The sequence below is a fragment of the Anolis carolinensis genome, chromosome 4 (assembly GCF_035594765.1).
Source record: "Anolis carolinensis isolate JA03-04 chromosome 4, rAnoCar3.1.pri, whole genome shotgun sequence".
Classification (NCBI taxonomy): Eukaryota; Metazoa; Chordata; class Lepidosauria; order Squamata; family Dactyloidae; genus Anolis; species Anolis carolinensis.
Window position 1 is genome coordinate 252,574,078 of NC_085844.1, and position 15,416 is coordinate 252,589,493.

The following is a 15,416-nucleotide window of genomic DNA, read 5'->3' on the forward strand; positions in this document are numbered from 1 at the left end:
CGCAAACAGCTCTTAAAGTCAGGATGATCTTTCTAATGTTTAGGTGTGTGATGGGATGAAATGGTATGATTGATGTATGAATGACTGAAGACACCATCCTAAGAAGAATGAACCTCGAAAACTGCAAAAGGAGGTGAAAAATTCATAAATTGCTGAACTGCTGATAGGACAAGAGACAATAATTAAATCTTGGTTGAAAACAACATGTTTACATAATCAAAGACAACGAATCTTTAAGCTAAGGAAGTCAAACAATGCTCCTTACTTAGGAAGGAAAACCAACATCTGTTAAGGAAGCAAAACAGCATCTGTCTGAAACTAATGGAGTCAGCAAGTTTTAGCTGGAGAAACAACTTGTCAATCATGTACAACCCTTGATCAAGAACAGCAAGAAATTTGCTATATAAGAGTTTTTCTTATTTTCCAAAAGTGTGGCAGACAGCAGGGTCTGTACACGATCTGGACCATGTTTGGTTCTCTTCTCCAGGAGACGGAAGAAGGGATGGTAATGAATGCATGGAGAATGAATGAATGATGAATGAGTGTTAAGAGTATATGTGAATGTTTCCCCTTTTGTTGGTTGTTTGTGTAACTAATGTAGTTATATAGTCGGTGTGTCCTACTTTCTTTTTCTGTAAAGTGCCTAATGCAACCCATCTCACTGGAAGCAGAATTAAATAATCTGCTTCCAGTGACTTGAGAAACTTCTGGTGCGAGAGAATTGACCATCCACAAGGATGTTGCCCTGGGGACGCCTGGATGTTTTATCATCCTGTGGGAGGCTTCTCTCATGTCGCCACATGGAAGCTGGAGGTAACAGATGGGAGCTCACCCCGCTCGCCGGATTTGAACCGCCAACCTTTTGGTCAATAGTCCTGCCAGAACAAGGGTTCAACCCACTGTGCCACCGAGGGCTTCTGTTCAACATTATGACTCTAGGACTCCCATCATGAGCTGTGTTTCTGAGATTCCATGACAGAGAACAAGATAGAACTAAATAAACAGGAAAAAGTTTCCCTCCTCTTCCAGGATGAGAAAAACAAGTTAAAGCCAAGAAGAGAATGTAATGTTTTGGCAAAAGGAGAATAGAAAGGAACAGAATCACCAGATGGAAAGAAAGAAAAATGAGGAGAAAGGATGAATGGAGCACAGGATTGGTGACTTATTGTTAAAAACAAAGAACTGTACATCTAATTTAAAATATCTCCTGCCTTACAATTGTACTTTGCTCCAATACACTGTCTAGTCCACCTCTCATGCTCTTCCGCTCTTTGTGCAAAATTGTGGCATGTATTTCTGGAACAATATCAATTATTTAAAGGGGCCTGGCTTTTTAATACTTTAAACCCTATTTGTTATTAGTGTGAAGCCTTAACTTTCCTTTTAAAATGATTTGTGCTTTTAACGGCATCAATAATTTAATATGTGTTTTAATATGTATAATTCATTGTGTTTGGGCTGAAACTTCTTTGCAATCGTGTTGGAAGCTGCAGCATTTTATTCCTGGCAGAAAGTTGGGAGAAAGAAAGAGAAACAGTAGAATCCTCCACATTTGTGGACTTAACTTTTGCAGATCTGATTATCACAAATTTGATTAATATGGTCTCCTAAGGATATGTCCCCGGTGGGGCAGCATGCTAAAGTGCTGAGCTGCTGGACTTACGGACCGAAAGGTCACAGGTTTGAATCCGGGGAGTGGAGTGAGCACCCACTGTTAGCCCCAGCTTCTGCCAACCTAGCAGTTCGAAAACATGCAAATGTGAGTAGATCAATAGGTACTGCTCCAGCGGGAAGGTAACGGTGCTCCATGCAGTCATGCCAGCCACATGACCTAGAAGGTGTCTACAGACAATGCTGGCTCTTCGGCTTAGAAATGGAGATGAGCACCTACCCCCCAGAGTCGGACACAATTGGACTTGACATCAGGGGAAAACCTTTACCTACCTAAGGAAATGCAGCTCTTTAGTGCGAATATATGGTCAACTTCTCATTTCACTGAGACTTTTACTGTCACTTTCTATGTCTCCCTCTATGTTTCAGCTTGCAGCATGCACAGAATGGACCGGCACCTGAGAGGGGGAGCCAACCTTGTAAGCTGCATAGCCATGCCTATCACTAGGTCTTATTTTCGGGGTATGGCTTATATTGTGCAAATGCTTAGAAATCCTGCTACAGCTTATTTCATGGGTATGTCTTGTTTTAAGGGAAACAAGGTAATTGTGGATTTTCCACTTTTGTGGGGTCCTGTGTCCCTAACCCCAGCAAAATGTTGAGGGCTGGCTACAGATCAATAGAGGCTGTGCCATTTGCACCTTATGGCGGACCAAAGGCAAAGCTCTGATGGGGCTTTATTGGCAAGGTTTGTTCAGGAAGGATTCCTTTGCCTTCCTCTGAGGCTGAGAGTGTCGCACCTCAGCACGGGTTCACCTTGCTCCAACACACAAACTCCACCACAGGAGGCTTGAGTCTTTTCAGTTTATTGAAGAAAGATAGCAAACCTTATTAAAAAGCAGAAACATAAGTAAAAACCAATTGCAAGTGCAATCCTTAAACACAGTTCAATAATTTTGTAGATATTAGTCCAAAATCCCAAAAATAGCACAGTAAATCCAAGGTAACATGAATACATGAGCTTCAAAAGTAATCCAAACACAGATTCGAGGCTTGAAGAAGGCAAGAGTTGATTCTCCAAAAGCAAGGTTGCTCTGACTGGAATCTTTCCCAAATTACATCTCTTTTAACCCTCCTTGCAAGACATAAACACATTCCTGTGCAATCTTGTTTCTCCACATCTGCCTGCAATTCTCACACTGCGATGGAGGCCTGATCTCAACTTTAATCTGGAATCCCTGTCTAACAAGCAATCATTCCCCTCACTACCATCTGAGCTCTGTTGACAATTCTCACTCGTGTAGAAGGTCATCCTTATCTTTGCTCAACTGAGAACTTTCCACATTCTCTTCTGTCTGTTTTCCAAGCCAATCTCAGCTCCCGAATCCACCTGCCTTTCTGAGTCAACAATATTCCCTGGGACAAACTACAGCTCCACATTTCCTGGAACAAACTGCTGTTCCCCAAATCCCCTTTCATCATCATCAGACTGAACCACAACAGAGAGTGTGTGACTGGCTCTAGGGCAGCCAGTGGGGTTCAAATGCCAGCTAGGATTCGAGTCCTAGTCAAACATGCACATGCATACTTGTAAATACACATCCTATAAATAAATAATTCTGTGAGAAAAGAATACAAGGGCCATAGCTGACACTATATTATCTCGCTCCTTTATCTGAGAAACCGACATCAGCTAAGAGCCCCCCTTCAAAACAGCCTCCGTGTGATAAGAAGCTTATTACCCAAACAGCTCCAAATACGAGACAATCAACCATTGCGCACTAGCACTATGCCTTGTGCCACCCGTGTTTCAAGTACAAAGAAGTACAAATCAATAGGAAATATACAGTAAGCAATTCAATTGGAACGTGATGTTATCAAGGCAGTGGCAGCGTCACTTTTCTTTCTATTCAGGAGGAACAGCATCAAGGTACAATGTTTATTAGAAAGCAAAGAACAAAACTCAACAGGACACGGAAATCAATTCTGAAAATAGCTTGACGCAGAACTGAAAGGAAGCGTGAGGAGTTGATTGAGAAACATGGCGAAGGCTGTATTTATACTGAAAAGCCTTTGAGAAGTGAATGTTTTTGCAAAGCAAACGCTTTTAACAGGGTGCTGCTCTGTATTTAATTACACTTTATCAAAAACTAGATTTCCTGTTCATTCAAATTATTATGTTTAACTTTTCATTGCAATTGATAGTTTCATAATGGTCTAAACTCTGTTCAGCCTCTATAGGTATTGAAAAGTAGTAAGTCAAGGCACAAACAAATGCCAATGATTCGAAGGGTCTGATCCAGATGGAACTACAGAATCAACTCAGGCATAAGTCAATCACACACTTCAGTCGAGGGCAAATTTTGGGGCCAAAATTATGGATTATGCTGTGATCTGTGGGTAAATTGTGAATAAACTTAGGGGTATGAAACAAACAATCTTTTCTTTCCTTTTTAAATAACACACAGATGGAACATACTCAGAAAGAGCTAAAGAAAAGAAGAAAATTTGTTTATTTCGGGGGGTTGCAGATTACATTGCTGATCGTAAAAGGGTTACATCTATACAAATGCAAATAAGGAAACGAATACACACAAATGAGCAACCTGTCTCTATTAAGGACCAAGTGCAAAGTCATTGGTAAGACACACACTTACCCGGTTACCCTTCATTGTCCAAAAGAATCATGAAGTTGGAAAAGACCACATTGGCTATCTAGTCCAACTCCTGTACTGTCTCAGACTTTTAAGGAACCAACAACTGAATGGAAAACTGCTAGCAACTTTCTACCACTGTGCTATAGAGAGCATCCTAACCCACTGAATCTACACATGGTTTGGTTACTGTAGTGGCAGATAGGAAGGCGCTCCAAAGGTCATTATTATTGCACAGAGAATCATTGGTTGCCCTCTTTCTCCCCTCTTTGAAAGAACTTTAAAGGTCCTGCCACCTTAAGAAAGCTCAGAGCATTCTTGGGGATCCATCTCACCCGGCATATTCTTTATTATTATTATTATTATTATTATTATTATTATTATTATTATTATTATTGTCTGGCAGGTGGTACAGGACGACAAAGGCATGAACAAACAAATGAAGGGACAGCTTTTCTTCTAGAGCTGTTACTACTGTATATTAAACTCCATGGCTTCTTATTGATGTGGCATATGGGGCAGTGTGTTGGTGGTGGTGGGAGTATGGAGGGATGGATGTGTTGTTTTGTGATGAGCATTGGGGAAATTTAACTTCATTGTATAATGTATAATGGCAATACAGTTAATCTATTCTATTGTATTCTATTCCATCTCTAGAACCCAAAATTGCAACGAGCACAGAGCATTTCTGACACTGACCTGTAGATGTAGACCCAGGTTTGGGGGATTTATTTTTATCCAAAATGTCAAAAGTTTATGTGAGTAATGGCTAGATTCTGGTAATTGATGGATTCTGGCCCAGATGGCATACCAGCTGAAATTAGGAAAATGCTCAAAGACTGTGGAGCTACCTTTCTAGAATCACTATTCAACAAAATCATAAGAGAAAAATCGTCCCGCAAGGTCTGGACAACCAGTACAACCATGCCAATCTGGAAGGGCAAAGGAGACATCTCTAATTGTTCAACATACCACCCAATACGCCAATGGTGTCATGCAATGAAAGTATTTGAAAGAATACTGGGCTAAGAAGTCACACAGCCGTTACACCAAATCAGTGTGGCTTAGTCAGGGGGTGTGGCACAAGAGGTGCTATACATGCTGTCCGATTACTCATGAAAAAACATTGGGAAAAGAAGAAACCACTGCACTTTGCATTCCTTGAACCCAAAAAAGAATTTTATCAGGCTCCCCATGACCTGATCTGGCGAGCACTACGGTCACATGGAATACCAGAAGACTATGTAACATGGATAAAGCTACTATACAATAATACAACAAGTATGGTCCGCTGCCTTGCAGGGACGTCACCCCCCTTAAACATCACCGTTGGCATATATCACGGAGCAGCACTCTCACCATTCCTATTGATACTCTGCATGGACTATGCCTCCCTGGACACTCCTATATGCAGATGACATAGCACTCGCCCACCAAAAAAGTGCAGCCCTCCAACAACAGCTGCAGACATGGAGTGATAGACTCAGTGAAAATGGAATTCAACTAAACATGCCCAAAAAGAGTATCTGGAATGTGGTCTTCAAACTGGAAAAACAATTCAAATTAATGGACAAGAACTAAAGAATGCCATCAATTTAAATACCTAAGGTCAATCGTTTCCATAGATGGCACCACATGCTAGACGTATGGTCATAAATAAATGCAGCCTGGTTGAAATGGTGGCAAACTACTGGCATTCTGTGTGACTCAAAAATGCATGAACAACTCAAGGCTAAGATCTACACTACAGTTGTTTGCCTAATAGCCCTATACAGGGCAGAGTGCTGGCCAGCAACTCTGCTGGCCCTATACCCCAGGATCTGATCCCAGGATTTCTGTTTATCCCAGATTATATGGCAGTGGAGACTCATATAATCCAGTTTAATGCAGAAAACCTGGGATCAGATCCTGGGATATAGGGCCTGCCTGGAAGGACTCAAAGAAACATGAACAAGCCCTGAAGACAAAAAAAATGAAAATGATGAGATGGATACTTGGCTTGACATTTTTTGACCATGTGCCAAATGACATCCAGCAAAGAATAGGAATAAAAGCAACAAGCAAGAAAATGCAGGGAGCAATACTGTGGTAGAAGTCATGAGAAGAGAACCAACATCAGGAGCACAAGGAGCACTGCATTTGGAGATTGCAGGATGGCGACCACAAAGACAAAGGCCAAAGAAAAGATGGATGGACACCATCAAGGAAAACATGTGTGCTGCCAACCTGAGACCTGAGGAGGCCCAAAACAAAGCCCTGTTGAAACGACGGTCACAATGCTCACACCTCAATTGGGAAAATAGCTTAGAAAGAACAAGATATTATATTATATTTCACATATCCACCTAATGGTTCTCTTCCATGTCGTTCATCCCATCAATGTTCTTCTTTCTGCTCTTCTTAATTGATGATCATGCAAATGATGAGCAGCCATTCTTCCCAAGCTTTCTTTAAATACATTATATTATTTATTATAATATATTATATTACGTATTGCATATCCACCTATATAATATAACAATACTATCAAAGTGTTGGGCTGTATTTTATATATTACATTTTATGTATCCACCTAAAAGATTTCCTCTATATCATATCACAGAATCATGGAATTGAAAGAGACCTCGTGGGCTATCCAGTCCAAGAAGCCAAGAAGCAGGAAAATTGCAGTCAAATCACCCGTTAAATTTGTCCCGTTAAAGTTGTTCTTTCTGCTATTCCTTGTTATTGATCAATGTAAAATCAGCCACAAAAGAGGAGTTACTCTTCTTAGTAATAGAAATATCTAATAATAATACATATAATACTATAAGAAGCTAGAAAAGGAGGGGCACCTTTTCTAGCTTCTAATACCAATAATAATAATAATAATAATAATAATAATAATAATAATAACAACAACAACAACAACAACAACAACAATAGACATTCACTGCACCCTCACAGTGATGTTGACCAGATATATCTGCCTCGAAGATCAGGGGACAGAAGACTCTTACAAGTAAAACAAGCAGTCAAAGAAGAAGAACATGCCCTGGCAGAGTATGTAAAACAAAGTGAAGAACCTACTTTGATTGAAGACAAAAATCAGAAACTCCTCAAAGCACAGCAAACAAAAAAAAGTACAAGAAAACCGCACTACAAACTAGAGCTGACAGCTGGCACAACAAAACATTGCATGGAAAGTTCCTTGACAAAATTGAAGGAAAAGCTGACAAGGAGAAGACCTGGCTATGGCTCACAAATGGGACCCTGAAGAAGGAGACAGAAGGCCTGATCCTTGTAGCCCAGGAGCAAGCCATCAGGACAAATGCAATTAAGGCTAAGATCAAAAAATCAGCTGATGACCCAAAATGCAGACTGTGCAAGGAAACTGACGAAACCATAGATCATATCCTCAGCTGCTGTAAGAAAATCGCACAGACAGACTACAAACAGAGGCACAACTATGTGGCCCAAATGATTCATTGGAACTTATGCCTCAAGTACCACCTTCCAGCAGCAAAGAACTGGTGGGATCACAAATCTGCAAAAGTATTGGAAAATGAACACACAATGATACTGTGGGAATTCTGAATCCAGACTGACAAGGTCTGGAACACAACACACCAGACATCACAGTTGTGGAAAAGAAAAAGGTGACAGTTGCATTGATGAAAAAACAACAGGAAAAACTCAGCCGCTATCAGGACCTCAAGATTGAACTGCGAAGACTCTGGCAGAAACCGTTTAGCTTGGATAAGTGAGACTCTACTGTAATGATAATATAAATATAATAACAAGATCAAAGGATAATAAAAATATCAAAGAATAAGATTATAATAGGGTTGTTGTATGTCTTTCTCCTGACATTTCGCCCACATCTATGGCAGGCATCCTCAGAGGTTGTGAGGTATGGATAAACTAAGTAAGGAAAGGAAAGAATATATATCTGTGTAGAGTCCAGGGTGTGGCAAGAGTCCTTTGTCACTGGGAAGCCAGCATTAATGTTTCAGTTAATCACCCTAATTAGCATTGGAAAGGTTTTGTCTCTTGCCTGGGGGCATCCTTTGTTCAGTCATTAGCTGTCCTCTGCCCTCAGAGTGTTCGTTCCCATCTACTGTTTTGATTTTAAGAGTTTTTTAATACTGGTAGCCAGATTTTGTTCATTTTCATGGTTTCTGTTGAAGTTGTCCACATGCTTGTGGATTTCAATGGCTTCTCTGTGTAGTCTGACATGATAGTTGTTGGAGTGGTCGAGCATTTCTGTGTTCTCAAATAATATCCTGTGTCCAGGCTGGTTCATCAAGTGCTCTGCTATGGCTGATTTCTCTGGTTGAATTAGTCTGCAGTGTCTTTCATGTTCTTTGACTCTTGTTTGGGCATTGCTGCTGCGTTTGGTGGTCCCTATGTATACTTGTCCACAGCTGCATGGTATCCGGTAAACTCCTGCAGAGGAGAGAGGATCCCTCTTGCCACACCCCTGGGCTCTACACAGATATACATTCTTTCCTTTCCTTACTTAGTTTATCCATACCTCACAACTTCTGAGGATACCTGCCATAGATGTGGGCGAAACGTCAGGAGAGAATACTTCTGGAACATGGCCACACAGCCCGAAAGACATACAACAACCCTGTGATCCCGGCCATGCAAGCCTTCGACAACAAGATTATAATAATACTAGCTGTGTCCGCGTTACTGTGGCGAAGTATGGTGGTATGGGAAATAAAGTACTGAGGAATTGGTGGTAGTTAAGGTAAAGGGTAAAGGTGCCGGCCTGTTTATGCTGGGTAAGTGAGCCTCTACTGTATATTGATAATCTTATATTATCGGCTTAGAACTGGATTATATGAGGTCCCTTCTTCACAGCTGTATAAAATGCACACTGAAGTGGATTATATGGCAGTGTGGAGTCAAGATAATCCAGTTCAAAGCAGATAATATAAGATTATAAATAGGTAATATAACTGTGTGGAAGGGCCTTGAGTCTACACTGCCATATAATCCAGTTCAAATCTGATAATCTGTATTTTATAGGCAGTGTGGAAGAGGCCTAAGTGAGGCCTAACTCTGCCTGTCCCCTGGGCTGAGTGGGTTGCTAGGAGACCAAGTGGGCGGAGCTTAGCCTTCTAACTGGCAGCAATGGGATAAAAACAATTATTCCTCTCCCTCTAATTAGGACTTTTTCTTTTCTTTTTGTTGTATCAACCCAGAGGCGTGGATGAGGGTTTGTGCTATCAATTTTTGAGGTTGTGGGGTGTTTAGTTTTGTTGTTTTGTCCGCTGCCGTGATTCCATCACTCTTTTATATATATAGAAGATAAACCTAATAATATCCAATGCTTTTGGCCTCACAACACAAGCGAAAGATTTTGAAACAGTTGAAAAGCAACTCACTAATGCCTTGAAAGATCTTTCCAGCTACTACAAAGAGAACCACCTGAAGCCGAACCCTTCCAAGACACAAGTGTGTGCTTTCCACCTACGTAACCATGAAGCCAACAGGAAACTGAAAGTTACTTGGGAAGGCCAAGAGCTCGAACACTGTTTCCATCCTAAATATCTTGGTGTCACCTTAGATCGAACATTAACATATAGGAAACATTGCATGAACACCAAGCACAAAGTAGCTGCACGCAATAACATCCTGCGGAAACTGACTGGCAGCGCATGGGGAGCAGACCCACAAGTAATAAGAACATCAGCCCTGGCCTTGTCTTTCTCAACTGCAGAGTCAGCCTGTCCTGTTTGGCACAAGTCTGCCCATGCAAAGCAGGTGGACATAGCACTGAATGAAACATGCAGAATAATCACAGGATGCCTTAAACCTACACCTGTTGATAAACTCTACAAGTTAGCTGGCATTGCCCCTCCTGACGTGCGACGGGAAGTTGCTGCTAACGGTGAGAGAAAAAAGGTCGAACATTGTGAAAGCCACCCACTGCATGACTATCACCCTCCTCCCACCAGACTCAAATCAAGGAAGGGCTTCATGAGAACCACCACTCCCTCCTCTTGATGTCCCTCCAGCAGCAGCAAGGGTGTCCCTCTGGGCAGCTAAACCTGGCAATTCTAACTGGATGGCCCCCCATGAGGGTCTTCCTCCAGGGGCAAACCAAGAATGGGCAACTTGGAAGTCTCTGAACAGACTGAGAAGCGGAGTGGGCAGATCAAAAGACAACTTGGCAAGGTGGCACTACCTGGAGGAATCCTCCACCTTGTGTGACTGTGGATCTGAACAAACAACTCCGCATATATATGCTTGCCCACAATGCCCTGCCTCATGCACGGAGGAGTTGCTTAAAGCTACGGACAACTGGGAGGGATAGCTAACACTCCAGAAGACAGGAGCAGAATTCAAAACGATCTTGACAGATTAGAGAGATGGGCCAAAACTAACAAAATGAAGTTCAACAGGGACAAATGCAAGATACTTCACTTCGGCAGAAAAAATGGAAATCAAAGATACAGAATGGGGGACGCCTGGCTTGACAGCAGTGTGTGCGAAAAAGACCTTGGAGTCCTCGTGGACAACAAGTTAAACATGAGCCAACAATGTGATGCGGCTGCTAAAAAAGCCAATGGGATTCTGGCCTGCATCAATAGGGGAATAGCGTCTAGATCCAGGGAAGTCCTGCTCCCCCTCTATTCTGCCTTGGTCAGACCACACCTGGAATCACACTGTGTCCAATTTTGGGCACCACAGTTGAAGGGAGATGTTGACAAGCTGGAAAGCGTCCAGAGGAGGGCGACTAAAATGATTAAGGGTCTGGAGAACAAGCCCTATGAGGAGCGGCTTAAAGAGCTGGGCATGTTTAGCCTGCAGAAGAGAAGGCTGAGAGGAGACATGATAGCCATGTACAAATATGTGAAGGGAAGTCATAGGGAAGAGGGAGCAAGCTTGTTTTCTGCTGCCCTGCAGACTAGGACACGGAACAATGGCTTCAAAATACAGGAAAGGAGATTCCACCTGAACATCAGGAAGAACTTCCTCACTGTGAGAGCTGTTCGACAGTGGAACTCTCTCCCCGGGGCTGTGGTGGAGGCTCCTTCCTTGGAGGCTTTTAAGCAGAGGCTGGATGGCCATCTGTCGGGGGTGCTTTGAATGCGATTTCCTGCTTCTTGGCAGGGGGTTGGACTAGATGGCCCATGTGGTCTCTTCCAACTCTACTATTCTATGATTCTATGATTCTATGATTCTATGATTCTATGCGGTTGCTGTTGCCCGTTTTTTTTTTTTATTTATTTATTTGCAGTATTTATATTCCGCCCTTCTCACCACAAAGGGGACTCAGGGCGGATCACATTGACACATATAAGGCAAACATTCAATGCCATATAACATAGAACAGACACAGAGACAGACGCAGAGGCAATTTAGACCTTTTCCAGCTTCCTGAGGGTATGCTTGATTCGGGCCACAGGGGGAGCAGCTGCTTCATCATCCACTGCGATGGCACTTCCTCATTCCAACGGCGGCTGGATGATTTTTATGGTGTCATAAATTAGCCTCCCCACATATAAGCGGTACCTAAATTTCCTACTTGATAGATGCAACTATCTTTCGGGTTGCTTAGGTCAAAACTATTTAATTGCTTGTGATTTTCTTTTTCTGTTCTTTTTTCATCATTTTAAAATGTATGTGTTATGCAATGCTCTTGACACGAAATAAATAACCTAATAATAGTACTAACTGTACACACATGGAGCTCCTTCATGCTGAAGACCCAAATAACAACATCCTATAATAACAATATCCTATGCCATAATAATACCGGGCTGCCTCCCACCTGGTAGCTGAGCAACTCCCCGACGTCCATGCCTCCCTTTCCTTCTCTTTCTCCTCCTCGTTCTTCCCTGAAGAGAAAAGGCTCCGAGAACGAAGGAGAAAAACCGGCCCGGCGATGGAGGCTGAGGGACTGCTTCTGCTTCCGGGTGCCGCGAAACGTCGCAAAGCGGCGCCGCAAAGCGAGGGGAAGGCCTCCATTGGCCCACGCTGCCGTGAAGCGAGAAGAGCGCGCGCGGTGGAGGTCGCCGTAATTCGCCTCAGAGCAGCGCCGCCAAAAAAAAGCACAAATCTGTGGAATGTCATCCATGATGGGAGAAAATACTCGTGTCTGTTGGAGGCAAGTGTGAATGTTGCAATTGGCCAGCTTGATTAGTATTGAATGGCCTTGCAGCTTCAAAGCCTGGCTGCTTCTTGCCTGGGGGGGGGGAATCCTTTGTTGGGAGGTGTTAGCTGGTCCTGATTGTTTCTTGTCTGGAATTCTTCTGTTTTCTGCATGTTCTTTATTTACTGTTCTGATTTTGGAGATTTTTTAAAAAAAATATTACAGTAGAGTCACACTCGCTTATCCAACGTTCTGGATTATCCAACGCATTTTTGTAGTCAATGTTTTCAATACATCGTGATATTTTGGTGCTAAATTCGTAAATACAGTAATTACTACATAACATTACTGCGCATTGAACTACTTTTTCTGTCAAATTTGTTGTATAACATGATGTTTTGGTGCTTAATTTGTGAAATAATAACCTAATTTGATGTTTAATAGGCTTCTCCTTAATCTCTCCTTATTATCCAACATATTCACTTATCCAATGTTCTGCCGGCCCGTTTATGTTGGATAAGCGAGACTCTACTGTATTATGAAAGTCCTACATACAATTACACTATGTAACAAAATTTATTTATTTATTTATTTATTTACTACATTTATATCCCGCTCTTCTCACCCCGGAGGAGACTCAGAGCGGCTGACAAATCAAGTGTACATACAATATATTATTAGCATAGCACAATATAAGCATTAAATTACTATATTGTACTATATCATTATTTGGTAATAGTATTAGTACTATTACATTTAATATATAATATATACTTAATATTATTATATTATTTTAGTATAATATTATATTACATTATAATATTATTATCAATATTATAAGTATATACAATATATTATATATTTTTAAATTATTGTATATTATATATATGTGTGTGTGTGTGTGTGTGTGTATATGTAAATTAGGATAGCATAATACTTGGCTTGGGGAATCTTTTAGCTATTTTTCGAAGCCCCCCATTGATGTGCATGGTGTAATGACTGCTGGTTTTGCCAATTAATGTAATTCGTGGATAAGAAAGACAGAGTTTGAGGCTCAGGTGATAACTGCAGGAAAATACCAGTTTTCTAGATACCCCCCAACTCTGAAAGTCCTACATACAATTACACTATATAACAAAATGATATCTTTTTTACCTGTTCCTGGTTTGAAAGTGTTATTTCCTGTTTCATTGTGCAGTGCTCACTTTGGAAGTAGTGCTTATACTCCAGAAACTTTGTTTTTGTGGCACAAACTATGCTGAATTGGTTGAGACTCTTGAGATATTGAGAAACTTGAGCAAAACGTGCTGCAGTGACCTGGAATACGGTATTATTTTTACATATGATCCAATTCTGCATATTTTTTAATCTCGAAGGATCACTTTTGAAACATATACATGCAAATAATTATAGTTTTACATATGTAGTATAAATCCAGTGCTTCATTTAATACAGCAGTTGTAGGGTTATTTTCTTCTGATTGGTTTTCCTTAATGTTCAATTATAAAATGATAAGCCAACACATAAATGAATCGCATCAATTCAATGAGTATATTATCCCACTCAGAATTCAGGCCAGTGTTTTCAAATTGCCAGTTTTCTCACCCTATACTGTGGCTTCTTTGCTGTTTGGTTATTCTTATGCATTCAGTTTCAAACAAAAACAAAGCATGATAATCTGTACAGTCTTTGTATTTGCTATAAGCTTGGCATAGTCTCAGTGTATTATAGTGCTGTTGGTTCAGCTAGAATCACACAACCCCAAGGTGGTAACCGAGTCTCTGGTTCTTGGTATTTTCCTGGCAGAATTTAACTTTTAGATTGGATAAAATCAGGACAGAGCCTCCCCTTAGCAATCAGGTGTGGTATCTAAATATCTATCTAAATGTGTATTATGTTTGTATGTATATATGTTCCAGGACAATTCCTATGTGACTCGATGGAATTGGATAAAGCCTGGGTCACATTCCCACCAAGACCCAACTTTAAAATATTGCTTGGGTTGGAGGGGGGCTGATAGAGGATGATGGGAGTTGGCTATCCATATAGAGAAAGCTGTGTGAATCCCACCCACGATGGATCTAGACCAACTTGAGAGACATATACCCATCATAAACCCACTTAAAATACTGGTGGGTTGTGTGTGTGACTTCTGCAGAGCTGAGAGGATCCCTCTTGTCCTTTGCTAAACGTAGCATTTGTTGGATTTTCTTAGTAGGTCTTTAGATAGTTTGTGTGTATAGTGAAAGCAATGGTATTCCCCATAGTAACCTATGGATGTGAGAGCTGGGCCATAAGGAAGGCTGAGCGAAGGAAGAGAGACACTTTTGAACTCTGGTGCTGGAGGAACATCCTGAGCGTGCCTTGGACCTTGGCAAGAAGACCCAACCAGTCCATCCTCCAGGAAATAATGCCCAACTACTCATTGGTAGGAAAGATATTAGAAGCAAAGATGAAGGACTTTGGCCACATCATGAGGAGACATGAAAACTTGGAAAAGATCACGATGCTGAAGAAAATGGAAGGAAAAAGGAAGAGAGGCCAACCAAAAGCAAGATGGATGGATGGTCTCCTTAAAGGTACTGGCTCAACCTTGAAGAAACTGGTGGCGGTGACAGCCGACAGGGAGCTCTGGTCTGGACTGGTCCATGAGGTCACGAAGAGTCGGAAGCGACTGAATGAATAAACAACAAGAACAACAACAGATAGTTTGTAGGTTGTGTTTCTTCCTCAGTTTGCCTATGCGCTCAGTGGTTCCCTTGAGGTCTGGTAAGAACGCTTTTCCTCTGGGTGGATCTTTGCCTTTACTCTCCTGGCTTATTCTTGGCCTTACAGCTCTTCTGATGTCTGTGGTGGAGTAGACACCTCTGCAGGAGTCTACCGGATACCATGCAGCTGTGGACAAGTCTACATAGGGAACACCAAATGCAGCATTGCCCAAACACGAGTCAAAGAACACGAAAGGCACTGCAGACTCACTCAACCAGAGAAGTCAGCCATAGCAGAGCCTGGCACAAGGATTTTAGTTTCTGGAGGGTAACTACTACTTTCAAAATAAG

At 41.6% G+C, this 15,416-nt stretch overlaps 1 protein-coding gene across 1 annotated transcript in view; it reads right to left on the minus strand.

Moving 5' to 3' along the window:
* Nucleotides 1-12,263, minus strand: part of ctnnbl1 (catenin beta like 1) — a 168,888-nt gene extending 156,625 nt beyond the window's left edge. Inside the window, exon 1 of the mRNA XM_062979756.1 lies at nt 12,037-12,263. Within this exon, the coding sequence (XP_062835826.1) occupies nt 12,037-12,066 (30 nt within the window). The 5' untranslated portion in view covers nt 12,067-12,263. The remainder of the gene's footprint in view (nt 1-12,036) is intronic.
* Between the last annotated feature and the right edge of the window lie 3,153 nt (nt 12,264-15,416).